Genomic DNA, 24,642 nt, shown 5'->3' on the forward strand with positions numbered 1-24,642 from the left:
CTCAAAGACAATATATGAATCAATAAGGTTACATACAGATCTATATCAACTAAACAAGCAAAATAAAAAACTTTTTTTAAAAACAAAGCTTATCTAAGGGGTAATGGTTGCTAAAACTTGTACAAAATGTACTAAGAGGAATAACTCCACATTATACAGCCACATCTCTCAATAAGTAGCATTTATTCCCTTTTGATACCAATGAAAATAATTAATTACCAATAATTAATTAGCTAATTGGTTAATTTTTTTTTATATTGATTCATGTTGTTTTGTTAGGTAAAACAACTGTGTAAAGTTTCAACTTGATCAGAGAATTGGTGTAGGAAATTCTGCAAGGTTTGTCTCCTTGATCAAAATAAATTCTACTTCAAAACCAATTAATCATCTGTCACATCCACTCTCTTTTAGACAAAGGAAGCACATTACCTAAAAATTCTTATGACTGAGAGCTTTTGAAAAAAAACAACATCATTTATATATATATACAGATGTGGTAATTTATTTCATGCTGACCGCTATTTTTCAATGCATTCTTCTAACATAAGAAAAGCTCGTACTCGAGCGCCTTACACAGTCCCATGTTTGATAACGATTTTGTCTGAGCACCAGTTTCTTGAGTAGAACCATTAAAGTACACGTGTCCTATTGGCCTACTACAGAAGCGCGGTCCTCAGATCGATGGCCATGACATTACGCGCGGTCAATATTACGAAGAATCTAAGAATCGAGCAAGGAGGAGAAAGTCAACAGGACAACAACAACAAAAAGTGTACCAACAAAAACAAATACACGTTGAACTCTGCTCTGCAAGAATGCTCTTTAATATTCAGTTGTAATCGATCCACCTTGAGAGTGTTCAATGTGTTCAAACAAATCACGTTCTCTAACAACCGAGGTGTCTGAGAATTCAGTTATTACGTTGTACCGTCAGAACTGTAGTGTAGTGGAAATTGACTTGATGAATGTATTTTTGAAAATAAAAAAGCAATATTCTACTCAATGATGAGTGGTGCTAGAGTTACCATACAAAATAAACCATTTACAACCATTGGCATTTATAGGAGAAAAGCTAGAACGTAAACATTTCAATTCGCTATCCCCATAAAAGATAGATCCACAACATTACAGGTGCTAGTCTTTTGATTTACATTAGACGTTTTTGTCTTTCATCTACAACATTACACGTGTTTGTCTTTCATCTACAGCATTACACGAGTTTGTTTTTCATCTACAGCATTACACGAGTTTATCTTTCATCTACACCATTACACGAGTTTGTTTTTCATCTACAGCATTACACGTGTTCGTCTTTCATCTACACCATTACACGAGTTTGTTTTTCATCTACAACATTACACGTGTAGGTCTTTCATCTACAACATTACACGTGTTTGTTTTTCATCTACAACATTACACGTGTAGGTCTTTCATCTACAACATTACACGTGTTTGTTTTTCATCTACAACATTACACGTGTTTGTTTTTCATCTACAACATTACACGTGTTCGTCTTTCATCTACAACATTACACGTGTTTGTTTTTCATCTACAACATTACACGTGTAGGTCTTTCATCTACAACATTACACGTGTTTGTTTTTCATCTACAACATTACATGTGTAGGTCTTTCATCTACAACATTACACGTGTAGGTCTTTCATCTACAACATTACACGTGTATGTCTTTCATCTACAACATTACACGTGTTTGTTTTTCACCTACATTACACGTGTAGGTCTTTCATCTACAACATTACACGTGTTTGTTTTTCACCTACAACATTACACGTGTAGGTCTTTCATCTACAACATTACACGAGTTTGTCTTTCATCTACAACATTACACGAGTTCGTTTTTCATCTACAGCATTACACGTGTTCGTCTTTCATCTACAGCATTACACGTGTTCGTCTTTCATCTACACCATTACACGATTTTGTTTTTCATCTACAACATTACACGTGTAGGTCTTTCATCTACAACATTACACGTGTTTGTTTTTCATCTACAACATTACACGTGTAGGTCTTTCATCTACAACATTACACGTGTTTGTTTTTCATCTACAACATTACATGTGTAGGTCTTTCATCTACATTACACGTGTAGGTCTTTCATCTACAACATTACACGTGTAGGTCTTTCATCTACAACATTACATGTGTAGGTCTTTCATCTACAACATTACACGTGTTTGTTTTTCATCTACAACATTACACGTGTATGTCTTTCATCTACAACATTACACGTGTTTGTTTGTCATCTACAACATTACACGTGTAGGTCTTTCATCTAGAACATTACACTGTTTGTTTTTCAACTTAATGAAAGTACCTAGAAAGTAAATGTACATCTCTAATCTAGAAGCTGAATTTTACATCTATGAACGTCTATTGTAGAAACACAATTTTATTGCGCAAGAATATAATTTTAATCACAAAACTATGTTCACTTTAAGTAATTTTTATTTTTTTTCAGTAAATATAATGTTTATTAACAATACATTGAGATAATTGAACTGCCGACTTTCCTATCAACACCTTACGTTACTAGTAGGCCTGCACTACTGCTATGGAGTGTGCTTTTCCAATGGAACGATGAAGAAATGGAGCATTAGTTTTTGGTCTTGTAGAATGATGAAACCTCGACAAGCTCTGTCATAATTTATGTTAGGTACCGGTACAGTCAAGTGGGTGGTAGACGAGCCTAAGACTTCAACGATTTAAGACGTGTTTTATGTAGTGAGTTTGTTTTAATATCAGTTTATTTTATTACTATTAGATCTAGAGCTCATCGCAAGCTCAATGTATGCCTATTGTAATAAAAGTTCAAGTTTTGTTCACGAAACAAGTCTGTTCAAGTGATTTCAAGTTCTACAATTTAAAATAGAATAAGTCTACATCGGTTTAAGTGTACTAGCAATTGGGTGCTACAATCCAAAGACCGATCATTGTGGAACGTCAAGAAGAATAAAGCCCACAAGAAACAGGTCTAATGTCTGCTAAATGTAGAAACATTCCCTAGGTACAACAAGCTCACTAGAAATAGTTTCCCCAGCAAATCACTTCAGCTCACGTGAATGACGTATACATACACTTGTACACAAGACACTGCTTTGAGACGACAAAAAAAAATGACCTAGGCTCTGCCATTATCGATTTTTTTTTTTGGGGGGGGGGGGGGGGGGCGGGGTGAGTTGTCCGTGTTTGTGGAACTATTCTAACCCCGCCATGACATACACCACTACAGATGCCTCATTCTGCTACACATTCTCATTCAAAGAAGATCTTGTCTCCATTTTTTTTCCCATTGAAGTTGTTATCACTCATTAACTGTACCGCTAATGCGAAATTCAAGTCAAGAATGCAGAAGGCCAAACGTTACGAAACTCATAGAAGCAACTATCACGGATAGTTCTTTTTTTTTTTACATCACTTTAAAAGCAGCTATATGATATGATGCAACAGTGGTCGGGTCAATAAAATACTTTAGGAGTAGGAAGTACTTCATGTGGAGTAAGTCCCAGTGGAACATAGAAAATCAAACCTACGGTATGTGTTATAGATAGTGCAAACCTTGACTTAGTCACAACAGATACGTTGAGGCACAAACTGGCTCGCTAGAATGTCCTAGAAAAACATCGATCATCAATCTTTCACTTTTTTTTTTTTTTTTGGGGGGGGGGGGGTGTTGAGATGTGATAAAACAAAAGGATTAGAAATATTTTGGATCAAAATCAATAAAACTACAAATTTTCATTTTCGAATGCATCGCAGTAGAAACTAGATTCTAACCTAGATTTATTTTTGGAACTCAATGCATCTAATTTAAATCTATTCTCTAAAAGACAGCAATTTTTAATAAGAGAAAAAGTGTTGATTGGTTAAATATAGGCATCGGTATTGCTTTTTAAACGTCTTCACATTGGTCGACATTTTTGTTTTCTTTGGCAATCATTAAAAACGAAAAGGTGAGACAAAATGATACAATATTCAACAATAAGCAAAAGTTAGCAAGGACATCAGATATAAGATATACTCTCTTACTATGCCAGTTGGTATGGGAACAAATAGCTCTATATCAAATGGAGGTATCTAGTTTCATTCTCATACAAGTATTTCAACATTTCCAAGGGATTTAATAGTTGTAACAAATGTTGGACAATGGAAATCTAATACTTAGTTTGGCCGACAAACAAGCAATGCATGATAATGTATAAAGAAATCGAACGAGTCATTTCTATCAGAGAAAGGAAGTACATGGCATCCTATCAATGTGAAGCCTAGTGGTAAGTCATAGTTTATCCAAGCCCCTGTGTTAGGCTGGTCACATTTCACTTTGATAGACGTTATCTTGAGAATCGTGCATTTAATTGACATCAAATGATCATTTTCGCTAAGTAACAAAAAAAATAAAAACAATATTTTTTTTTCTTGTGATGTTTAATATAACCCAATGTAAAAAAAAAAATCCTCCCCACTCTGTTATTAAACAAAGATTTCTATTATAACTCGTTGGCTCACTAAGTCTAAACGTTCCAAACAGAATCACTATCGACAATGCCCGCAAGCTAGCATGAATTGATAATTCTCAGCTGCCATTGCGTGTTACACAAGCGCGCACACAGCCACATGCAGCGCGTTTAATTCCTCAGACATTTACACGTCTGAAAATGAAGGCTAGGCACATGCCAAGACCTTGACCCGGTTGGTTAATTGTTGACATAATACACAATACAGTGAACTGTGCTGTGATTCGGTTGACCTTCGTAACCAATTCGTTTGTTACCAACTGTATCTTGACGCTCACCAATACTACACTGTTAGCATTAGTGCATATACCATTTTTAGACAGCTTAATAATTTAGGAATCATATAACCATAATGTCTATTTTGCAAAGGCGCTAGTGTTTTACGATGTAAATAATCTTTAGTTATCCAGAATTCGATTGCTTTACTTTTTGGTGCGGTAGGGGGGGGGAGCAAATATTAATAAATTACTTTACCGGTACTAATCCTATTGGGTAAACTCTTTAATTTACTATTTTTTAAATTATACTATACTATTTGTTCTATTTACTAAGAAGAGTAGAATAAAATGTTCACAAAAATGCAGTACACACCGGCTACGCCCATTGATTTACGGGTATTCCCAAGCTTTATATTGATGTTTATGACCGGAAAAGCCCCTTCTTTAAACTAACCTAACCCTAACCCAGCCACATTTTAACGATCAACCTATACGCGAATTAGTGTATCTGTTACAAAGACATTTTACGGCTCGCTCTCTATTTCCTTTTCTATATTTCCGTCTCTCTCTTTGGAGCCCATATTTTCTTTTAACCTGCGCATCGTAATTTCATGACTTTTTAACTTGATCTGGAAACACACGTTCCATAATGCTCTCCGACACATACACGCTTTCATAGGACTTTTCTTCAACTTCTCAATTCAATCTATATTATATTTTTCGACTGTTAGCACCGAATATATTTCTTCGTACTATCAGTTTCAGAGCTAGAGAGAACAAAAAACATGCACTTTCCGAAGGCCCCAATTGAATGCCACATTTACGTCTCCCTTTCTACATGTATTTTGTTCTCTAAATAAAAAGAAAATATCAATTTGGTTTTATTTATTGTAATCCTGTATCTCACCCCTTTTGAAAGTAGCGAAATGACAATAGATCAAGATTTATCCTTTCAATGCTATTTGGATTTAGTTGGGTTTTTTTAGCAGCCCCCGAAAGGGGGAAAGACGCTAGTTTTGTGTGGTTTGTCTGTCCGTCCATCCGTTCCGTTTAGATCTCGTAAACTAAAAAAGATAGTGAAAATCCGACATCATAGTATTTTAGACCATTCAAAGATCTGATGCAACGGTTACTTTTTTCTTTTCTGAAAGCGAAAAATCTAATCTTTTTAAATAACTTATGCAAGCAGTTTTTTTCATAAAAATACACCACTTTTACAACTATTCACTATTAATAGTAACAAACACGGAAGGCTCTTTAGTAGGAAGGCCAACCAGTTACCATATTTAAACACATTTGTGCAAATGGTTTTAGATTTTTTTGTCAAAAAAATATTTTTTTAAAAAATTGTATTGCTAAGTTATGTAAGTTATGTCATACTAACTACATTTACACACACACACACAAATGTTTACTTTTTTTTAAAAGAGAAAAAATCGATTTAGTATGCATATAGACTAAGTTGGACATAATTTAAAACAACAATTAATAAGCAGTTTTTCATATTATCGCGTGAACTGCAGCACTGCATAGTAGTCATAAAATACTTAAATAAAAGATTTTTTTTTTATGGAAACGTTTTCTTGAGGATTTGAATAAGAGATTGACCCTTTACAAAAAAAATTAGATATTCATTATAAGACATCAGTTAGGCCACGTACACATCGCACACATTCACCTATCCTTTGGTCTGCTGGACCGCTGGGGCACCACAACACAAGATCTGTCAACCTTCTTTCTCCATTCTTCTCTGTCATTTGTCTTTGATAGAATTTCATTCTGATGTTCTTTCTGAAAATGTTGAAACCTGCATTTTTACCTGCCTGGTTCGACCATTTCGGCGGCCGATTTTTAATTTGTGTTTCCACACAAACTTTGTAACTTTTTTTTTTGTTGTTGTTGCTCACTCTCTCCCTCGAATAAAAAAAGAAAGAAAGAAAGAAAAAGACTCTAGATCTAACGTAATAATGCTATTAGGATTTTTTTTTATTATTGTTATTTAGACCGCGTCTAAAAGGAATGGGGAATGACGTTTAGTAAAGTAGATTAAAAATGAGAAAACTTAGGGATAAAGAAAAAAAAAGCTTTAAAATACGGAATTTGTGACATATTTCTATTATGTTTTCTAATTAGACTTCGACTTTTGGGGAAATGCCGAAAATAAATACAAAGGTTTGATAGAAAGCTTGTAGTTTTTCGCGAATAGCGAATATGTCAAATCCGGTTCTTAGTGAGCACCTAGATGATTAGGGGAACATATTTGGAAAAAAAAAGTTTCTTTGATCTAGATATCAATGTAGAGAAAAATTTATTTCTATTTCAACAAAGCATTACGAATGAGTTCCTTGAAAACATCAGACCAACAAGGCAAGCATGATGTGGATCTAGAAAACACATTGATAATGGGTCTTGAATCTATCAATTTTATTTGTTGAAATAGGAAATTAAAATGAACATCACACTGTTTATTTTCTTTTCCTTTCACATGCAACAGTTTACAGTTTAAATTTGGTCAGCAGGACTTCCTTTATATATGTAAAAACCATAACATGTACACCAAAGACACATGTCTGATTCCATATATGCTAGGACAAATGCATAAAATTGTTTCTTCTTCCCTAGTGCCTTAAGATCATTGAACGAGATGCCTGAATGCCTGAATCAGCCAGGAAAACAAATGGTCTGTACGTTTAAATGATTAACTCATGGATATATAAGGAATGTCTGTATTTCATAAGATAAGATGTATTAATCTATATATATATTTTATTTAAAAAAAAAAAGAAAATGTGAAAAACCTATCATATACAAGAAGCAGACTTAAAAACATACAAATAGTATCATTATATTATCTTCGAATTACATTTCACATTACCATTATAATTGTTAACATCATGGAATAAGTTGCAGACCATTCATGTCTATATGCACAATAGTCAGAATGGTCATAAATGTATTCACACTTACACAAATACCATTTAAATAGACACATTTATACTTAGCCTCAAGAAGTGTTTGATGCTATGTAATCAAGTAAATTATTTCTTTATAGATTTAGAATAATTTTTAGATAAATAGATGTATATTTTAAAATAATATTTTGACACTATTAAAATTGTTTGAAAGAGTGATTCAAGTACTGCCTACTAAAGGTTATTAATAAAAATCTAGATTTTATCAGAAGACTAAAGCAAGCATTGACTAGATTTAAAGGCTATATGTTATTAGCGATAAGATTACTTATTGATAAAAATGAAAATGGAAAATCTTTACGAAAAAGGACAGAAACAAAACCACAAATCTAAATAATTAATAATAATAATAATTAGTAATAACAAGTTTTTCTTAAAACAGTAACACTTGATCTAGATCAACATAACTAGATGTAGATCTAATAAAGTGATTTGTAAACATGCATATTCTGTAAAGATTATATATCTAGATTCTAAAGAGATCTAGACTCTTACCTTTAAAATGCAGAAATCTATTGTAGTCTACTAAGATCTAGATGAGTCTATACTATTTCTATATTTCTAGAGTAGTACTATAGTTTAACTAGAGTATGAGTATAGATCTAGATTCTAGATTTAGATTATGGCTCTATTTAGAAAAGATTATTATAGATATTCTAAATTCTAGATTTTAGATTATATCTAGTGACTCTAGTCCTAGAATCTCTATAAATATATAATATACAATCTAGATCTATAGTTTAAAAGATCTAGAATAGGTAATTCCGGATTAGTGTAGTCTAGATTTAGTTAAATGTAGACTAAATCCAGATCTATTAGTAAGTATTAGATCTAGAATCTATTCTTGTAGAATCTAGATCTAGATTTTTAGTAGCTAAATAGATCTTAATTAATTAGATCTAGATATATTTAGTATTCTAGATCTAGACTAGACTTGGATCTAAATCTAGATTCTAAACCTAGTTATTAATCTAGATCTAGATTTCTAGATCTCTATATTTTAGATCTAGATTTCGATGTAACTTATCAACTGTCTACTAGATTATCTAACTAGATATACTCTAGTGACACTCTACTACTCTAGTCCTAGAAGGGGTGGGGGGGGGGGGTGTAAACAGAGTAGAGATATATTTTCTAGATAGAGTCATTAGAGGTCTAGCTCTATAATAGAATGTATAGATTTAGATAATCTAGCCCTGCCCTAAAATGTAGAACTATATTTATCTAGTCTACATTCTAGAATCTAGATCTGTATTGTTACATTGTAGTTGTAAATATAGTGTCTACTAGATTATCTAACTAGATATACTCTAGTGACACTCTACTACTCTAGTCCTAGAAGGGGTGGGGGGGGGGGGGTAAACAGAGTAGAGATATATTTTCTAGATAGAGTCATTAGAGGTCTAGCTCTATAATAGAATGTATAGATTTAGATAATCTAGCCCTGCCCTAAAATGTAGAACTATATTTATCTAGTCTACATTCTAGAATCTAGATCTAGATCTGTATTGTTACATTGTAGTTGTAAATATAGTGACATAGTCTAGTAGTAGTAGATCTAGTAGACGATACTGTGACTGTCTTTAGAATAGATAGATCTAATGATTCTAGATTAGATTTAGAGATCTAGAAATAGATCTAGATATCATCATTGTTTGATTTTTGATCATATAGATCTAGATCTTGGCCTAGGCCTAGGCCCTAGGCTCTATTAAATTACAATGAGTGAATGAGTCTATTATCTCTATACTCTATATAATATCTATCGATCTAGATCTATAATAAAGATCTAGACTCATATATTAGTTAATAGTTAGATTACAATTAAAAACAAACCAGTACATGAGTACTGTGTAGTATAGTTAGTGTATGACCTGTATTGAGTGTATGATCAGTATCCAAATCGAACTGAAGTGGCATTTGTGACTCATTTGTCAGTGAAAAAGAAACTCGACAAAAAATCTAGATCTAGAGCTAGATTTATCATCATATAGATTCTAGAGTCTAGATCTTATCTTGCTCTATTTTAAATAGTTCCAATTAAGTGTGTAAGCGAACTGAAGTCTATGGAGACGGACAGATGGGTATAGACGAGTATAACAGCATCACAACACACCACAGACATCAACGCCATGAAACGAACACTACGAGGCACTGCGACCCAGCTCCAGGCGCAACGGTGCATAAAATGTTTACTGACAATAATTTGGAAAAGCACTAGATCTAGAGTCTAGATCCACATTAAGAAGATTTAGCACAACCCGTATGATATTTAGTTTTCAGCTATTAACACAACAAAATATGATTTCAAAGAAAATGCTATAGGAGAATAATAATATAATTTCAACTTACATAGATCTATAGTCGTATAGTTACTTTAATAGATCTATATATATCTAGAATCTAGATATCTAGATTATGAAGTAACGACTATAATATAGATATAGATCTATAAGATTAGATCTAATCCAGTCTAGATCTAGATAAGTAAAAACCTGCAATGATCTATTCATATTCTAATAGCAAATAGATCTAGATCTAGATCTATGTGTCTATACCTAGGCCTATATCTAGAATCTCTAGATTTACTTAATTCTAAGAAATAATATTCTTACTCTAACAATTCTACTTTTACACGCCACATGCAACTAGCTACAAAGCTTAAGTTAAACTTATAATCGGCATTATAAGTTATTGCCTAGATGAGTCTAGATTTTGATGTAGTCTATTATTACATAAATTATGATAAATAAATAGAATAGACTGAATAGTAGACGAGTCTATTGCCTGTATTATCAGCACACATTGTTCGATTATATTTAGATTTTGTATACAACATACTAGATCTATATAAATCTAGGTATTATGTTTTAAAACTAAAATAATTATACATTGTTAAATCCATTTATGATATCCAACCATTAAAAGTGTCAGTGAAATACCGATAAATTACACCAACTAGTTGCAGTTACCTAATAAATGATGCGCGCACCACCGAACTGCTCGGCAGGCCCGATCCAGACGTGTTGACCTAGATTTTACACCACACTACATTGAAAAACATTGACCTCGATTTTATTTTTAGTAACTTTTTAGGGACTAAATGTCTCACCCCTGCTTCCATCCTGTGTCCCTGGACCAACAAATATCATCTCCAACCTAGATCTCATCTACATAGTTGTGTGTGTGCGCTAGTAAAGATTATTATAACCTTACATGTACACATGGTATTTTGGGAGCCAGTGGAAAGTGATGTTTTGCGAGATCTGAAACTAACCTTATCTATTTCTAGAATATTTTTTTTTCTTTCAACAAATCATCAAATGACTATGCAGAAAGACGATAAAGTTTACAATATTTCTTACTACTGGCGGATCCTGGAGGGAGGTTTGGCCATCCAAACTCGACCATAATCCGTGTGTGTGTTTACAGTTTAAATATAGGGTTATATAGGTGTAGCTTTTTTTTCTTTTTTTCTTTTTTTTTTCAAAAGTTCTGGCTCCGCCCTTGCTTCTTACAGACAGTGATGGGAACACACACTGAACACATTTTTAGGAAATTTTCTATACCCGCGTTTTTTGAACTGACATGCTGCGCCTTTAGTTGAATTCTTTTTGTGCTGAAAATATAAGAAACCTGTGTCTATACCTGCCTTACCGAACAAATGAACCATGTATGGACACAGGGCCGGCCTTGAAAAGTGTATTGCTAAAACACTCTGCAACAAAGTAGTTTGAGAATGCAGTTCATTAGTTGACAGATAAGCTAAAATTTCTACCGGAGTTTGGCGGTATTTGGTAGAATATGCGGCTATGCCTTAAAATTTTTTTCAGGAGACTTTTAAGGGTTTTCAGAAGATTTGAATAATTTCAAGAGATTTCCATGAGCTCCTAGAAAATCAGGAGGCCTCGGGAACCCCATTATAAGTTATAAGGTTTAATTTAATAATTTACACCTCGTTGAATCACATGAAACTATGACCAAAATTTTTTTTTTAAATGTCAGAAATAAAATCACTCTAGGAATATGGAATGTGAGATCATTGATAAGACCAAGGAAAAGACGAAGAGATGAATGACTCCATTTCAACATCATTGGACTCGATAAAATGCGCTGGTAAAGCGTAGGCGAAGCAACCACCGAAGAGGGCGATAGTGGAGTGCAACAAGGAGTGGGGTTTCACGTCCACAGAAACTACATCCACTATGTGGCGGACTGTTCGTTAGCCAATATCAAGTCAACTCATTTCTATACGGTTAGAGGCATCCCCCTTCAAAATAACCACCACAATAGCCTTAGCCTGAGTTTTAAGAGCAATTACAAGAAGTGGTAAAGTCCGAAAAAGGACATCCTTGTTGTACAAGGAGACTGGAATGCCAAGGTTGGAAGCGACTCCTACCAAACCTGGAAAGACACATATGGAAGATACAGATACTAGAATTTGTCAAATTTGCTGGCTTACACATTGAAGATATCAGTAAAAGTCGAGACTAATCACACAACGCAGTCCCAACGTAGTACACAACCAGATCGACTAAATCATGGTGCCGCAGCCAGTGACGTAGCTAAGGTGTGGGGGGGGGATTTGAAAATCCCCCAGGGCCCCCCTCAAATGAGAGTTTTTTACATTAAAAATTAAATATTACGCAAAATGCAAGGGACCCTCAAAGAGGTCAAGCCAACCGGGCCCCCAAACGATGGAAAATTCCTAGCTACGCCCCTGGCCGCAGCGTTTAAGTCAAGCACCCATACGGTCGAAACAAGATGTTTTCTTGGAGCTGACTTTGGAAGTGATCATGACCTTGTTATAACCTTCAAATCACACCATTTGTAAGCCTCCATGCACTGAGGTTCAGTGCTAAGATTAATCCCTTATAGGACGGTCCAGGTCTCTGAAAGTGTTTTGTAGGGTTTGCCTGTCTCCGTACAGGGGAAGACCCCCGCATGCACCAGTTCTTTCTGTCACAAAACGTATCTTCGAAAGTGTCTCTGAGCACAGTGCAGTCGTTGAGGATGTATTCTACTGTCTCGTTCTCCATGTGACAGCTGGGATCTGGGATCGTGGTTCCTTAGGATCCTAGCGAAGTAGGGCTCCTATCGAACAGTGCCCCGTGCGAAAACATGCTAATATTGCCTGATCCGTTCTGTCTAGCTGCCACCGTTCGTCCTTTTTTTTTTTTTTTTTGATCGTTTTAGAAATTTCCAGACTTCCCGTCCCGAGCTACAATGGTCCCAGCTTTCGTACCACTTGGACTTGGGTCCATTCACAAATCCTGGCCTTTGCACTCTCGTGTGTTAGCGGCTCCTCTGGTGGGTCTAAAAGCGTCGCCAAGCTGCCTTCTCGTTTTCTTTGATTCCACAATGTGAGGAAATCTATTGCATCACCATACGTGCCTTATGTTTTCCTTCTAGGCGCTCCACACACGCCAGTCTTTCAGTGGGGTAAACCACATCTCTGAACTCTCAAGAGAGTGTAGGCAAGAAAGTATGTAAAGAGAATCACTATGGCCAGTGCCGCAGTTCCTTACTCTGATTATTTCCATTCCTGCAGCATAGTTGCTTTCGCCTGCACATGTGTCTACCGGTTCGTCGCTTTCGGTTGCACCGGGGAAACTGACTACCGTTCCATAGCCCAACGTCATTTAGTCTTGGACTTCACTTGTGGATCCGTCCATATAGACCTTGAAGGTATCTTTCAGGTATTGAGCTATGGTTTCTCTCGCAGTGCTAATTACAAGGTTTGGAGAACATTTCTTGTTTACATTTGAGTCGATCAGCTTTTGCCGCACCTCGGGAACTGTTGCCGGGAGGAAAGCCCCCCCCCCTCCCCGTAAGAGCAAGAGCAGCTCTTTCACGAGGAAAACCGAGTTATTGGGTCAACCACAATGCAGTCTGCATAAAGGATGTTCTTTTGAGCCGACCTCTGCCCACCCATTCGTAGACTAGGCGGCCTTCCCCCAGCCGTTTGTGTCTTCCCTCCTCAGCGCCGAAAAGGGGGGGGGGGTATCCGCCATGATTTCCCCAGCGACTATTGGCGTTGTCCGAAATGTACCATGCATTAGCCGTATAGCTTGGTTCCGCACAGTCTAAGCCTGCTACAGACTTGTGCTAAGAGACTGTACTCAATCTGCGACCTTACCGCACCGATATAGAGCGTCTGTGGCACGTTACCATGGCGTCCCACTTCCATATTCCACATCCGGGTGTAGCATAAATCCGTGACAAGGTCACGTTGGATTTCAGCCGTGAGAGCTGCAGCGGATCTCCCAGATTAGTAGGGCGCAACAAAGAGCAGAGATCGACACTTCAATCGTTCTATAAGATCGTTTATGTAGACTAAGAACAACGCTCATGATAATGATGAGACCTTCTTCGCTCGGAAGTAGCATCAGCAGTGAAAGCCCTTTAATAGGATAAATCAGCCGGAGTGGACAACATTCCAGGTGAACTTCTAAAGGCTGGAGGAAAACCATAATAAACACACTTCAAGATTTAGCAATAAGTAGAATGACCCAAGTTCTGGACCCAATATCATCAATATTCAAAGAAATGCAATTTACAACTCTGTCAAAACTACCGTACCATCGGCCTCATAAGCTACCCCAGCCAAATCCTGTTAACAATTAGATTAAACCGGCTAAAACCAAAAGCAGGTTTTATACAAGGTCGCAGCACAAGAAAACAAATCTTAAACCTCAGAATATAGAGCCGTTTTCATGTCTTTATTGATTTCAAGAAAGTTTACGTCTGAAAATGGCACGGCACACTATGGGCGACAATGGAAAAAGAACAATGTAAATAAAAAAAAATATTAAAAGTAATCCAGAATGTGTACAAGCAGACCACTAGAGCGGTTAAGTTAACAAACCTTGGGGACAGGTTTAAATCCAAAGTTAAAGTGAGACAAGGCTGTCTACTTTCACAACTCTTTTCAATATCATCCTTGAAAGAATAATAGAAGATGCTCTAGAGCAGGGGTGGGCAAATTACGGTCCGTGGGCCGCCTACAAATATCAGGCATGCCACAGATTAAACATATAAAAATGCATATTTTTTTTAAATAAATACATTTTAAATATCTATAGAAATAAAAGAAACTTCTGATTCCTATCACATTGGTGAAGATACTAAAGAAACATTGTCACTACAAGTCATTCTAAAAAGTTTGAAGTAAACGAAGATTATTCTTAATGGCTATATCTCGAAATATCCAGTCAAAGACACAAACTCAGGCAATTATTTATTCAATGCCATAAAGAACTGTATCGAAAGTGTTGGGTTGGCTTATAAACAGATGGCAAGTGTAACAACTGATGGAGCCCGTGCTTTGACTGAGAAAAACTTTTTTTTTTAATAAATAAATTAAAGAACAATATCCCAACCATAAACTCTAAACGGGAAAGTTTGCGCAACATATTATTGACCCAACTATCTCAGTGATCAAACGTATCATATCTAGGGGTCTTAACCGAGAAGTACTTAACAATTTGGAAACAAAACAATCCGAAGTTTGGTACCAGTGTAATATCCGCTGGCTTAGAAAAGGGCAATGTAGTGAGAAAAATGTGGGATCTCAAGGAAGAAATTGTTATGTTCCTTGAAGGATATTGACTGTGACTTTGTTACTAATATTTCTAAGGAAAAAAAGAAGACAGACTTCATGTTTTAAATCGGCAGTATTTTAATGGGTTGCTTGCACACGAACGTGTTAAATCTTTTCACAAAAAAAATTCCCATTTCAACTAATTTGAGTGAAATGGTTGGATTCCTTGATGGCTTGATTGTGGAATTTGAAATCCAATTTTAAGACGTCAAGAACCTGGAACCAGTTTTCAATACCCTAAGTTCGCCATTCAATGCAGAAGCTGATCCAGCTCCAGAGGATATTATAGTCTGAAAGAAAAGTTCCAGTCAGTTGTTCTGCGGGAATGTTATGAGTGCCAGACGCTGTATTTCCACACTTTACTAAAATAAAGTTTGATGCTAAACTTTGAGATTATTTGGATTTAAAGCTGGGAAGAGGTGGCACAGGATAGATCCACGCGGAGAGAGAGCATAAAGGAAGGATCACGGATTGCACATGTCATACACAACAGAAGCAGAAACAAGGGTGAAAATGCAACGGCGCCTGGTGATTACATATGCCCAACCTGCGATCGCAGCTGTGTATCAAGGATTGGCCTCTTTAGTTACACAAGAAGTTGCAAAGGGAAAAGATCGTCTCTCGAGACGTAAAATGCCACAGAACAGGGATAACAACTTTAAAGCTAGTTCCACAATTCCAGAATATTATCCACGATTGTAAACAGCATTGCGATCTATGGCGGTTATGTTATGATGATGTGAAGGTCATCTGTATCTATGGCCAACGCCTTTACTTTCTCAAACTAAGGTCTGGTTGAGTTGGGAGGACTCAGGGATGCCTTAAAAATCACGAATTTTAAAATCCCAGTCTTCATCGAGATTCGAATCCACAACACCAGGTTTGGAATCCAGGCGCATAACCACTAGCCACCGCGCCCCCGCAAACAGTTAAAGACTTCACATGAAGTACAACTGTATATTTGTGGTGAAATGTTGTGATGTAAAAGACAATAACAAAGTAAAAACAATATTCATACAATTAATTTAGAAATTGACATATTTTAAATTGTAAATCCTCAACTGGAACTGTAAAAAACTAAAAATGTATAATACAGAATACAAGCAAATAAAAAGACATTGAGCTAGAGTATTTTTCTTATTTCTAAGTTGTAGGTACATATTTTATATATAAATAAATAAATATGCGCCCCACCCCCTTTTCTTAAAATTCTGTCAATGCCCATCCCTGCAAAGGTACTGTAAGCATTGGATAATTTCGTTTAGGTTTGGATTTTTGGCACATCGACATATTCAGGCCATGTCGTGCCTTGTAAGCATTGGAGAAAAAAAAAGAATTACCAACTTGCGCTTTGCGGACGGCATAAATGGCCTGACAGGGACAGAAGGAGAATTAGCTTGACTTGATGATGCACATAGACTGTCACTAAAACTAGACTACCGCAGCATATGGTATGCAAATTAATGCCGAAAAAAAAAAATATGACCAATAGCCAACAGAGCTTTAAAAGGGAAAGTATTGGAGGAGAAAAGCTGACAAGTGACAGTAGATTTATCGGACCTTGCAGAACTCAATCTGGAAAGACAAAGGCACTTAGATTCTAAAATCAGACTGATGCGCTCCCTGGTCACGGTCATATTCATATATGCTTGTGAATCTTGGCCGCTGACAACAGATTTAGGGAGGAGGAACTTAGCAATGAAATTGAGATCATAGGTATCACTTACAAAGATCGCATCACGAATGAAGATATTAGTAACAGGACTAATACACCAATTGGACCCCATGATGACCTGCTAACTACTATTAAAAAAAAAGAAAAACGTAAACTTATCTATGCCAACTCTATGGTCATACCACAAGGTCCTCACGGCTCGGAAAAACTTATTTTAGGGAACAGTACCAGGAAAAAGAAGAAAGAGGCAGACCGAGAGAGAGCGATGGGATGACAACATAAAAGAAAGGCTGTACAGGCCAGAAATGGAAATACATTCTATCCAAAAGCATTAGATACAGAGGAATGAAGAAAGACGGCCAACAGATCTTGTGTGGAGACCCAACAGACTAAGGGATAGGTGAAAGCGAATGACTGTACCTAATGGGCCCCCCACACGCAAACCCTCTTGTCGCTTTGTTTGTTAGCGGCCCTTGTTGTATAAAGCCTTTATTGTTTTGAAACTCGCCTCGCCTCTACAGCGACGTTGTTTGTTTCGTGTAAGGACAGTGTATTGCGTTGGTCAAATGCACTACCTTTCGTCAACCTACTATGAGCCGAAACAATGTGAATGAGATAAAGCATCGAGTCAGTAGAAGCGAGGTACAAAATAGTAACACGAGCACGTAGAGAGATGGTGACACACAGACCTAGAAACCTAGATATGATCGCTGAGGACGTCAGAGCAATGGAATGGCTTCAAACTCAATGACCTGGGTTTATTGCCTTCAAGCGGTAATGTGGCATTGACTGGCTAAGCTAGGAACACGACACCTAATCAATGCTTTGATTCGGGATAAAAATAGATGCCCTAGTCGTAGATGGCGTTGAACTAATTCAAACGTGCAAAGATTATTTATTTATTAAGTATCTATAACGATAGTATTTCAAAATATAGATCGAAATCATTGAATTCCCGTCACTTAATCCCTGCCATTTAATCACCATGGACCAGGGGCGCGGTGGCTGGGTGATTAAGCGCTTGGCTTCCATAACGAGAGTATCGAGTTCAAATCCAGGTGAAAGCATATTTTGAACTTCATTATTTTTAGGTCTTCAATATCCATACCCATACAACAAATAAGAGCTTTGTAAAATTAGGTTGCACAAATACAAAAGGAGATGTTTTATGCCCGGTAAGGTTTGAAAGTCTGGCGGAGGTAGCTTTGCGGAGAAATCCAACAACACATGTAAATAAATGAAATCTTCTAGCTAGTGGGAAGCTCTGTGTGTTTTTAGTTTACTCTGTGCAGATTTATTGCCAAGGTGGGGAGAAGAAGGATCTATGATATCTTTTGGAGTCGTTTTGTCATCAATTACCATGGTGTGGTAGCTGATATCGTACTGTTAATAATTTCGTCAGTTATTATTATTACAGTGAAAGCTATAATAAGAAAAGCATGCGCAATACTCCAAGTAGCATCTGAATTTATTATGGATTTTTTTTTATAAAGCGTATAACAACTGACTCTGTCTTGAAATAAGTGTGTACACATTATTCCTCCCACACCCAGTCTCAAGGGAAACTAATATTCCCAGATATGGCTAAATATGTTGGGTTGGGTCCCCTTAAATAATTGTTAACGCTACTTCTCCCTAACACATTATCCGATCAAGCTGATACTTTAAACCAGGGGTGGGCAACCTTTTTCTTTCGGGGGCCGCATTAAAAATTTGAGGGGATGGGGGGGGGGCGCACACTTTTATTTTTATGTGCAATACTGATATCCTTGCGTGAACGGATCTTCACAGCATCTTTACAGTCATCAGACAACGCCACCTGCGCTGGCTCGAACATGTTTGCCGGATGGAGGACAATCGCAAAGTAATTCTTTACGGGCAACTTGCGTCAGGCTCAAGAAAAACTGGTTGCCCCCACCTCCGTCACGTGGACCTAAAAACAGCTACCAATAATACTGATCATTGAGAAGACAAAGCCCTAGACCGCACTAGTTGGAGAGAGATGGTGACCAAGAACGCAGTGAGAAAACAGGGCCTCAGATCTGGATAAAAAGCGTGCCATACAAAAAAAAAATGGCCGGCTCCTCTACAACCAAAGTGAAACCACATTAACCTGCGATATATGTGGACGTGAGTGTTTCTCCAAATAGGGCTCCACAGTCACATGAAAAAGTGTTCGAGATGAACCATATTCGTTCTACGACAGAAGGAGACGAAATTCTCAATATATATGTTTATTTGTACTTACTAATTAGAAAAATACGCTAGCTAACTTTATACAATGTCTTTAAATTCACATTTGTACTGTATTATGTATTTTTATTTCTTTTTTTTTTATACTCCCAATTGAGAAGTTGCAACAAGATTTAGCAATATCTGAAATTCATTTTATGAATATTTTTAAAATTTTGTAATTGTCTTTTTACATCACAACATTTCACAACAAATGTAAAGCAAGTTATATGTTGACCCAAATAATGTGAAAGTTTAGCAGTTTAGTTTTTTTAAGTGTGGAAATACTGCTTCTAGCACCCATAAAGCTCTCGCGGAAGAACTGACTGACCCTAACTTTTCTTACAGGTTATGTCTTTTGAAGCTGAATCAGCTTCTGCAATAAATGATGAGCTAAGGGTATTGAAAATTGGTTCCAAGTTCTTAAAGTCTTAAAATTAGCTTTCATATTTCAAAATTAATTAATCCAAATAAGTCTTGTACATTTCAACCATTTCACTATTTTACCTGTTTTTACTTGCTTGCCAGGAGAAATGGGAATTTTTTGTTTGAAAGATTTAACATGCACTTACATTTCATATGCAAACAATTCATTGAAATACACATTTTGTAAAACGTGAAGTCTGTCTCCCACTCTTCGTTAGAAATATTAGTAACAAAGTCAACAGTCCGTTCAAGGAACATACAAATTTCCTCCTTGAGTTCCCAATTCTTCTCAATACCTTACCCGTGCTAAACAAGTGGATATTACTGTGGTACCAAACATCGGAAGGTTTTGTACTGCCTGTAGTTAGGACCTCTAGCTCTGATAAGTTTGATCACTAAGATAATTGGGTCAATAAATATGTTTGATATTCAATTCAGATATCAAATTCAAAAATTAGCATACCCCTGCTTTAAACAATTATTTATTGTACCTAACAATACATGCATCATGAAACTAACAACAGATAACTATAAAACCTCCTATTTTCATAAGCACTTTAACACTCGGGCTCGAATTCATGGCGTTCGCCTTTTTTTTTTTTTATAAATGCATTTAAAAACCCAATTCTCCGCCCCCCCCCCCTTTTTTTTCCAAACAAGTCCAGACAAGTGATAGGATCATAGCCTATTGAGAAAGCTAAAAACATGAAATAGAACTAAACGAAAACAATAGGTACAAATATTTGTAATCGCACTTGTTGGTTAAAGTATTTTTGTTTTCCTTGTTGACTCCTAGATGTAAGCATCTGCTACATTACATTGGAACGGCCTATTTCATAAACACACACCTACCGGTGAATTCCTGTATCACTTTTCTACCCCCCAACCCTTTTTTTTATTCCGGTTATGGTTATGTTTCTTAGTTACATCATGTGGTATGCGCTCTGGACTGTTATCTCGAAGTTCTCGGGTTCGAAGCATGCCCGACGATTTTCGTGAGGTTTGGGCTAGGATGAAATTATCTTAAATTCTTGTGGAACAACTGAAACCTGTCAGTAAGCGAAATGATGTTTCATATAAAAGATAAATGATCTACATCTCGTCCTTAACAAATACAGTGTTCTACATGGTTTATTGTTAAAGACTTAACACCTCTCAGACTGTAGTAGCACAAACACGCGCCTTTCGTGTTCTCGCAAAATATGAAATATCAAATTTGCTTTTATACAATGTTTTAAAATTTTTGCTTATTTCGATCTGTGATTAATTTAAAAGATGAAATGAATAGCAAATAAAAACATAATATGTAGTAATTAAAAAAGACATTAAAATCCTTCTGGCTAGTTTTAGTCCGTAGTTTTACTGATCTCTAAAAGTGCTTATTTATTTCAAGTATATCTTAAGGAATAATAGTTTATTTGTTTTTTAGCGCCCATAAGTGTGAGAATTAGTGAATTGGCTTCTCAAGTTCTCATTTCTATCTTGACACATTTGATAGGCTCAATGTTTCTTTAAACAAAAAAAAAAAAAAAAGTAAAGTTCCCCTTTCAAGACCTAGTGGTCTATAGGGCAGATGATGTAAAGGCCATCTGTTTCTGTGGCCTACGGTTAACGAAGGTGTCATGTGGCCAGCACAACGACCAACCGCCTTTACTTTTCCCCAACTAATGTCAGGTACCCATTAGAGCTGGGTGGACTCAGATGCGCTTGAGGATCCCGAAATTAAAAGTCCCAGTCTTCACCAGGATTGGAACCCCGGTCCCCGGTTCGGAAGCCAAGCACTTTGCCGCTCAAAAAAAAAAAAAAAAAAAAAGAGAAAGTAACATATATAATAAGAGTATGCCGGTCTAATAAAAACGTGTTGGGCTGAAACTGTGAATAATAAATTATTTTGTACAAAATTAACTGCTGCAATTTCCATTGTGAAAGGTAGTTAGTTGTTCTAGGCACAAGGTTAGTACAAAACAGGTTAATTAAATTTTCCTATTTTTTGGTCCAGCCCAAATGAGAAAAATAGAGATGAGTTAATCAGTCAGTCAGTAAGCCTATTTAGTGTTTATAATTATATTTATTTATTCATTTATGAAATATAGAGATATAAACACACACACACAATAATATATATATAGCTTGTATATCTTTTTAAAAGCCCCCACTTATTAATTCTCCCACTTGCCGTGGACGAAAAAAAAAAAAGTAACCTATTATCACTTACTTTTGGTGTAAGACAACCAAGATATTTTCATGATTGAAACTGTATATGAATAATACTGAGCTCAATGTTTGAGCATCCACTTATAATCAGAGGGTCAAGGGTTTGAGAGGGTTAGAGTTATTAAGTGTATGGAGCCAATTAGATGTAACAGAAACTAACATTAAAGTCGTTGTTTGTTTTTTTTCAGGGTTCATAGCCAATTTCATGAATGATTTTCCAGGTTTTTAAGGTAGAATTATATTTAGCCTACGGTAGATTCAGCGAAGATAATATTCGCGCACAGCCGTGAAAAGTCCGCGAATTTAGTGACTTAGATTTACGAATTACGGTCAATCACTATAATCTAGTGGAGATAATAATTTTCGCACAGCCGTGAAAAGTCCGCGAAGTTAAGTGACATTGAGTTAGAATAAATAAAGTCTAGATGTACGGTAGATTCAGTGAAGATAATTCGCACACTGCCGTGAAAAGTCCGCGAATTTAGTGACTTAGATCTAAAGTCCGCGAATTTAGTGACTTAGATCTAGAGTCTAGATTTACGGTAGATTCAGTGAAGATAATTCGCACACTGCCGTGAAAAGTCCGCGAATTTAGTGACTTAGATCTAGAGTCTAGATTTAAGGTAGATTCAGTGAAGATAATTCGCACACTGCCGTGAAAAGTCCGCGAATTTAGTGACTTAGATCTAGAGTCTAGATTTACGGTAGATTCAGTGAAGATAATTCGCACACTGCCGTGAAAAGTCCGCGAATTTAGTGACTTAGATCTAGAGTCTAGATTTAAGGTAGATTCAGTGAAGATAATTCGCACACTGCCGTGAAAAGTCCGCGAATTTAGTGACTTAGATCTAGAGTCTAGATTTACGGTAGATTCAGTGAAGATAATTCGCACACTGCCGTGAAAAGTCCGCGAATTTAGTGACTTAGTCTAGATTTACGTAGATTCAGTGAAGATAATTCACAAAAAAGTCCAAGTTACTAAAATTCGTGGACTTTTTACGACTGTGTGCGAATTATCGTCATTAGATTCTAGTGATTTAGCGTAAATCTAGAATCTAGCGTATTTCTAGAGCAATCCAGACATTTGATGTATCTACATCCTTAAATTGACTAAAATTCACGGAGTTTTCAGGTTAAGCGCGAATTATCTTCACTAGATCTAGATATAACTTAGATCTAAATCTAGAAAGGCTTACTATTTCTAGCTAGATAAGAAGGATCGAGAAAAGACTCAAAAGTAAAGTAGCAATTATACTTAAAACTGAACCATAATCTCCAAATAAAAAAAAAGCTAAGTCTAATAAAATACTCAGAAAGACACATAGATAAAGGCACATTTCTCGTTCCATATGCTAGGACAAATTTGTACAAGTGTTACTTCTTCCCTAGTGCTATAAGAGTATATTATAGCATAGAATGGGTTGCCCGAGCCAGCCAAGAGAACCAGTGACTTGGCAGAATTTAAGTCATTGACTAACATGCATGACGCGTAGGACGTAATCATCTTCTTTATTGAAGTAACGTCTGTATAATAATATAAGATGATATACGGCCTTTCCACGCGAAGTCACTCTTACTGTTACAAAAAGATTTTCGGTGAGGGAGGGAGGACCCGGAGGGGTGTAGCCTACACATTAGGCTAGTAATAGACAATAGTCACTACAGACTAGATCTAGTAACAATGAAAGGAAACAACCATTTCTACGCTGCCTTCGGCAAAATAATGCTAGGTGTAAAGCTTGCTTGAGCCAAGGCCGTTTTCAATCACGAGGTCGTGCTTCACAAGTGGGTGAAAGGCGGTGTAGACGCGTCGTCACTGGTCAGCTCAATGTAACCGAAAGTTACCGCAGTGATAAATAGCGAAAATAAACACCTGGTATCGGGAGGGAAAAAACTCAAGGTTTTTTGGGGGCCTTTGTTACGAAATTCAAGGCTGTTTCAAGGCCTTCAATTTAATAATGAAATTTAAGGTGTTTTCCAGGTAAGAAAAAAAAGAAGGGGGTCCAGGGCAAAATAATTTAATATATAGCTGGGAAGAAATCAAGGGCTTAGCCAGTGGGTAATGCTAGTGTGTGTATATTCCCACACACACAGAAATAACACAGATATATGAATTAATGTTGGTGGCTTAAGAAGAAATCTAGCTTAAAACATGAAAAATATTTTAAAGAATAAAACTTAAGCTAAAGACACAAGTAGGTAGAATATAACATATAATAGAACATATAACAATGAATATAACATAAAAAATATCAGTCCTAGTAAATAGAAAATCCACTGCAAAAGGACAGGTGCAGATGGTGAAAAGAGAATCTAAATTGACCGACGACAACGGACAATGGTTTGGTTGGTTGTGGCAAAATATGTAGGTCACAGATGGGGCTGCATAGCCATGTGAAATACTGTACTCCTCATTAATCTTTGGTATGTAGCCAAGTTTCAACAGGCAAAGTTAAAATAAAATCTGATGTCAAAGAGGGGTGGGGTAGGTTTAAGCCAATTTTTTTCCCTGAAAACGATATTGAACACCTTGTAAACCATATCAAGACAAAATGTATTTTTAAAATGCTTTAATCATCTAATTCTTTCATTTTAGGCATTTTGTGGTCTAGCAAGTAGTGAACTACCATATGAAAAATAAAGATAATTGCTATACACATGTCACAGTGATAGTTCAAAATTTAGGCATGGGCAATGCTATAAATAGAATTATCAATGGCAGGTGAGGGCATACTTAATATAAATTATATTTTGGAGGGAAAGGG

General features: G+C 36.3%; 1 protein-coding gene across 2 annotated transcripts in view; it reads right to left on the reverse strand.

Annotated features, from left to right (window-relative positions):
- Window positions 1–24,642, reverse strand: part of LOC106058168 (mothers against decapentaplegic homolog 3-like) — a 40,043-nt gene that overhangs the window by 11,385 nt on the left and 4,016 nt on the right. Inside the window, exon 1 of one of the 2 annotated variants that reach the window (XM_056016805.1) lies at window positions 10,619–10,647. The exons of the other annotated variant lie outside the window; for it this stretch is intronic. Coding sequence (XP_055872780.1) covers window positions 10,619–10,632 — 14 coding nt within the window. The 5' untranslated portion in view covers window positions 10,633–10,647. Of the gene's footprint in view, window positions 1–10,618; window positions 10,648–24,642 lie in introns of those variants that run through there. 2 annotated transcript variants of the gene reach the window in all.

The sequence above is a fragment of the Biomphalaria glabrata genome, chromosome 18, assembly GCF_947242115.1.
Source record: "Biomphalaria glabrata chromosome 18, xgBioGlab47.1, whole genome shotgun sequence".
NCBI classification, from domain to species: domain Eukaryota; kingdom Metazoa; phylum Mollusca; class Gastropoda; family Planorbidae; genus Biomphalaria; species Biomphalaria glabrata.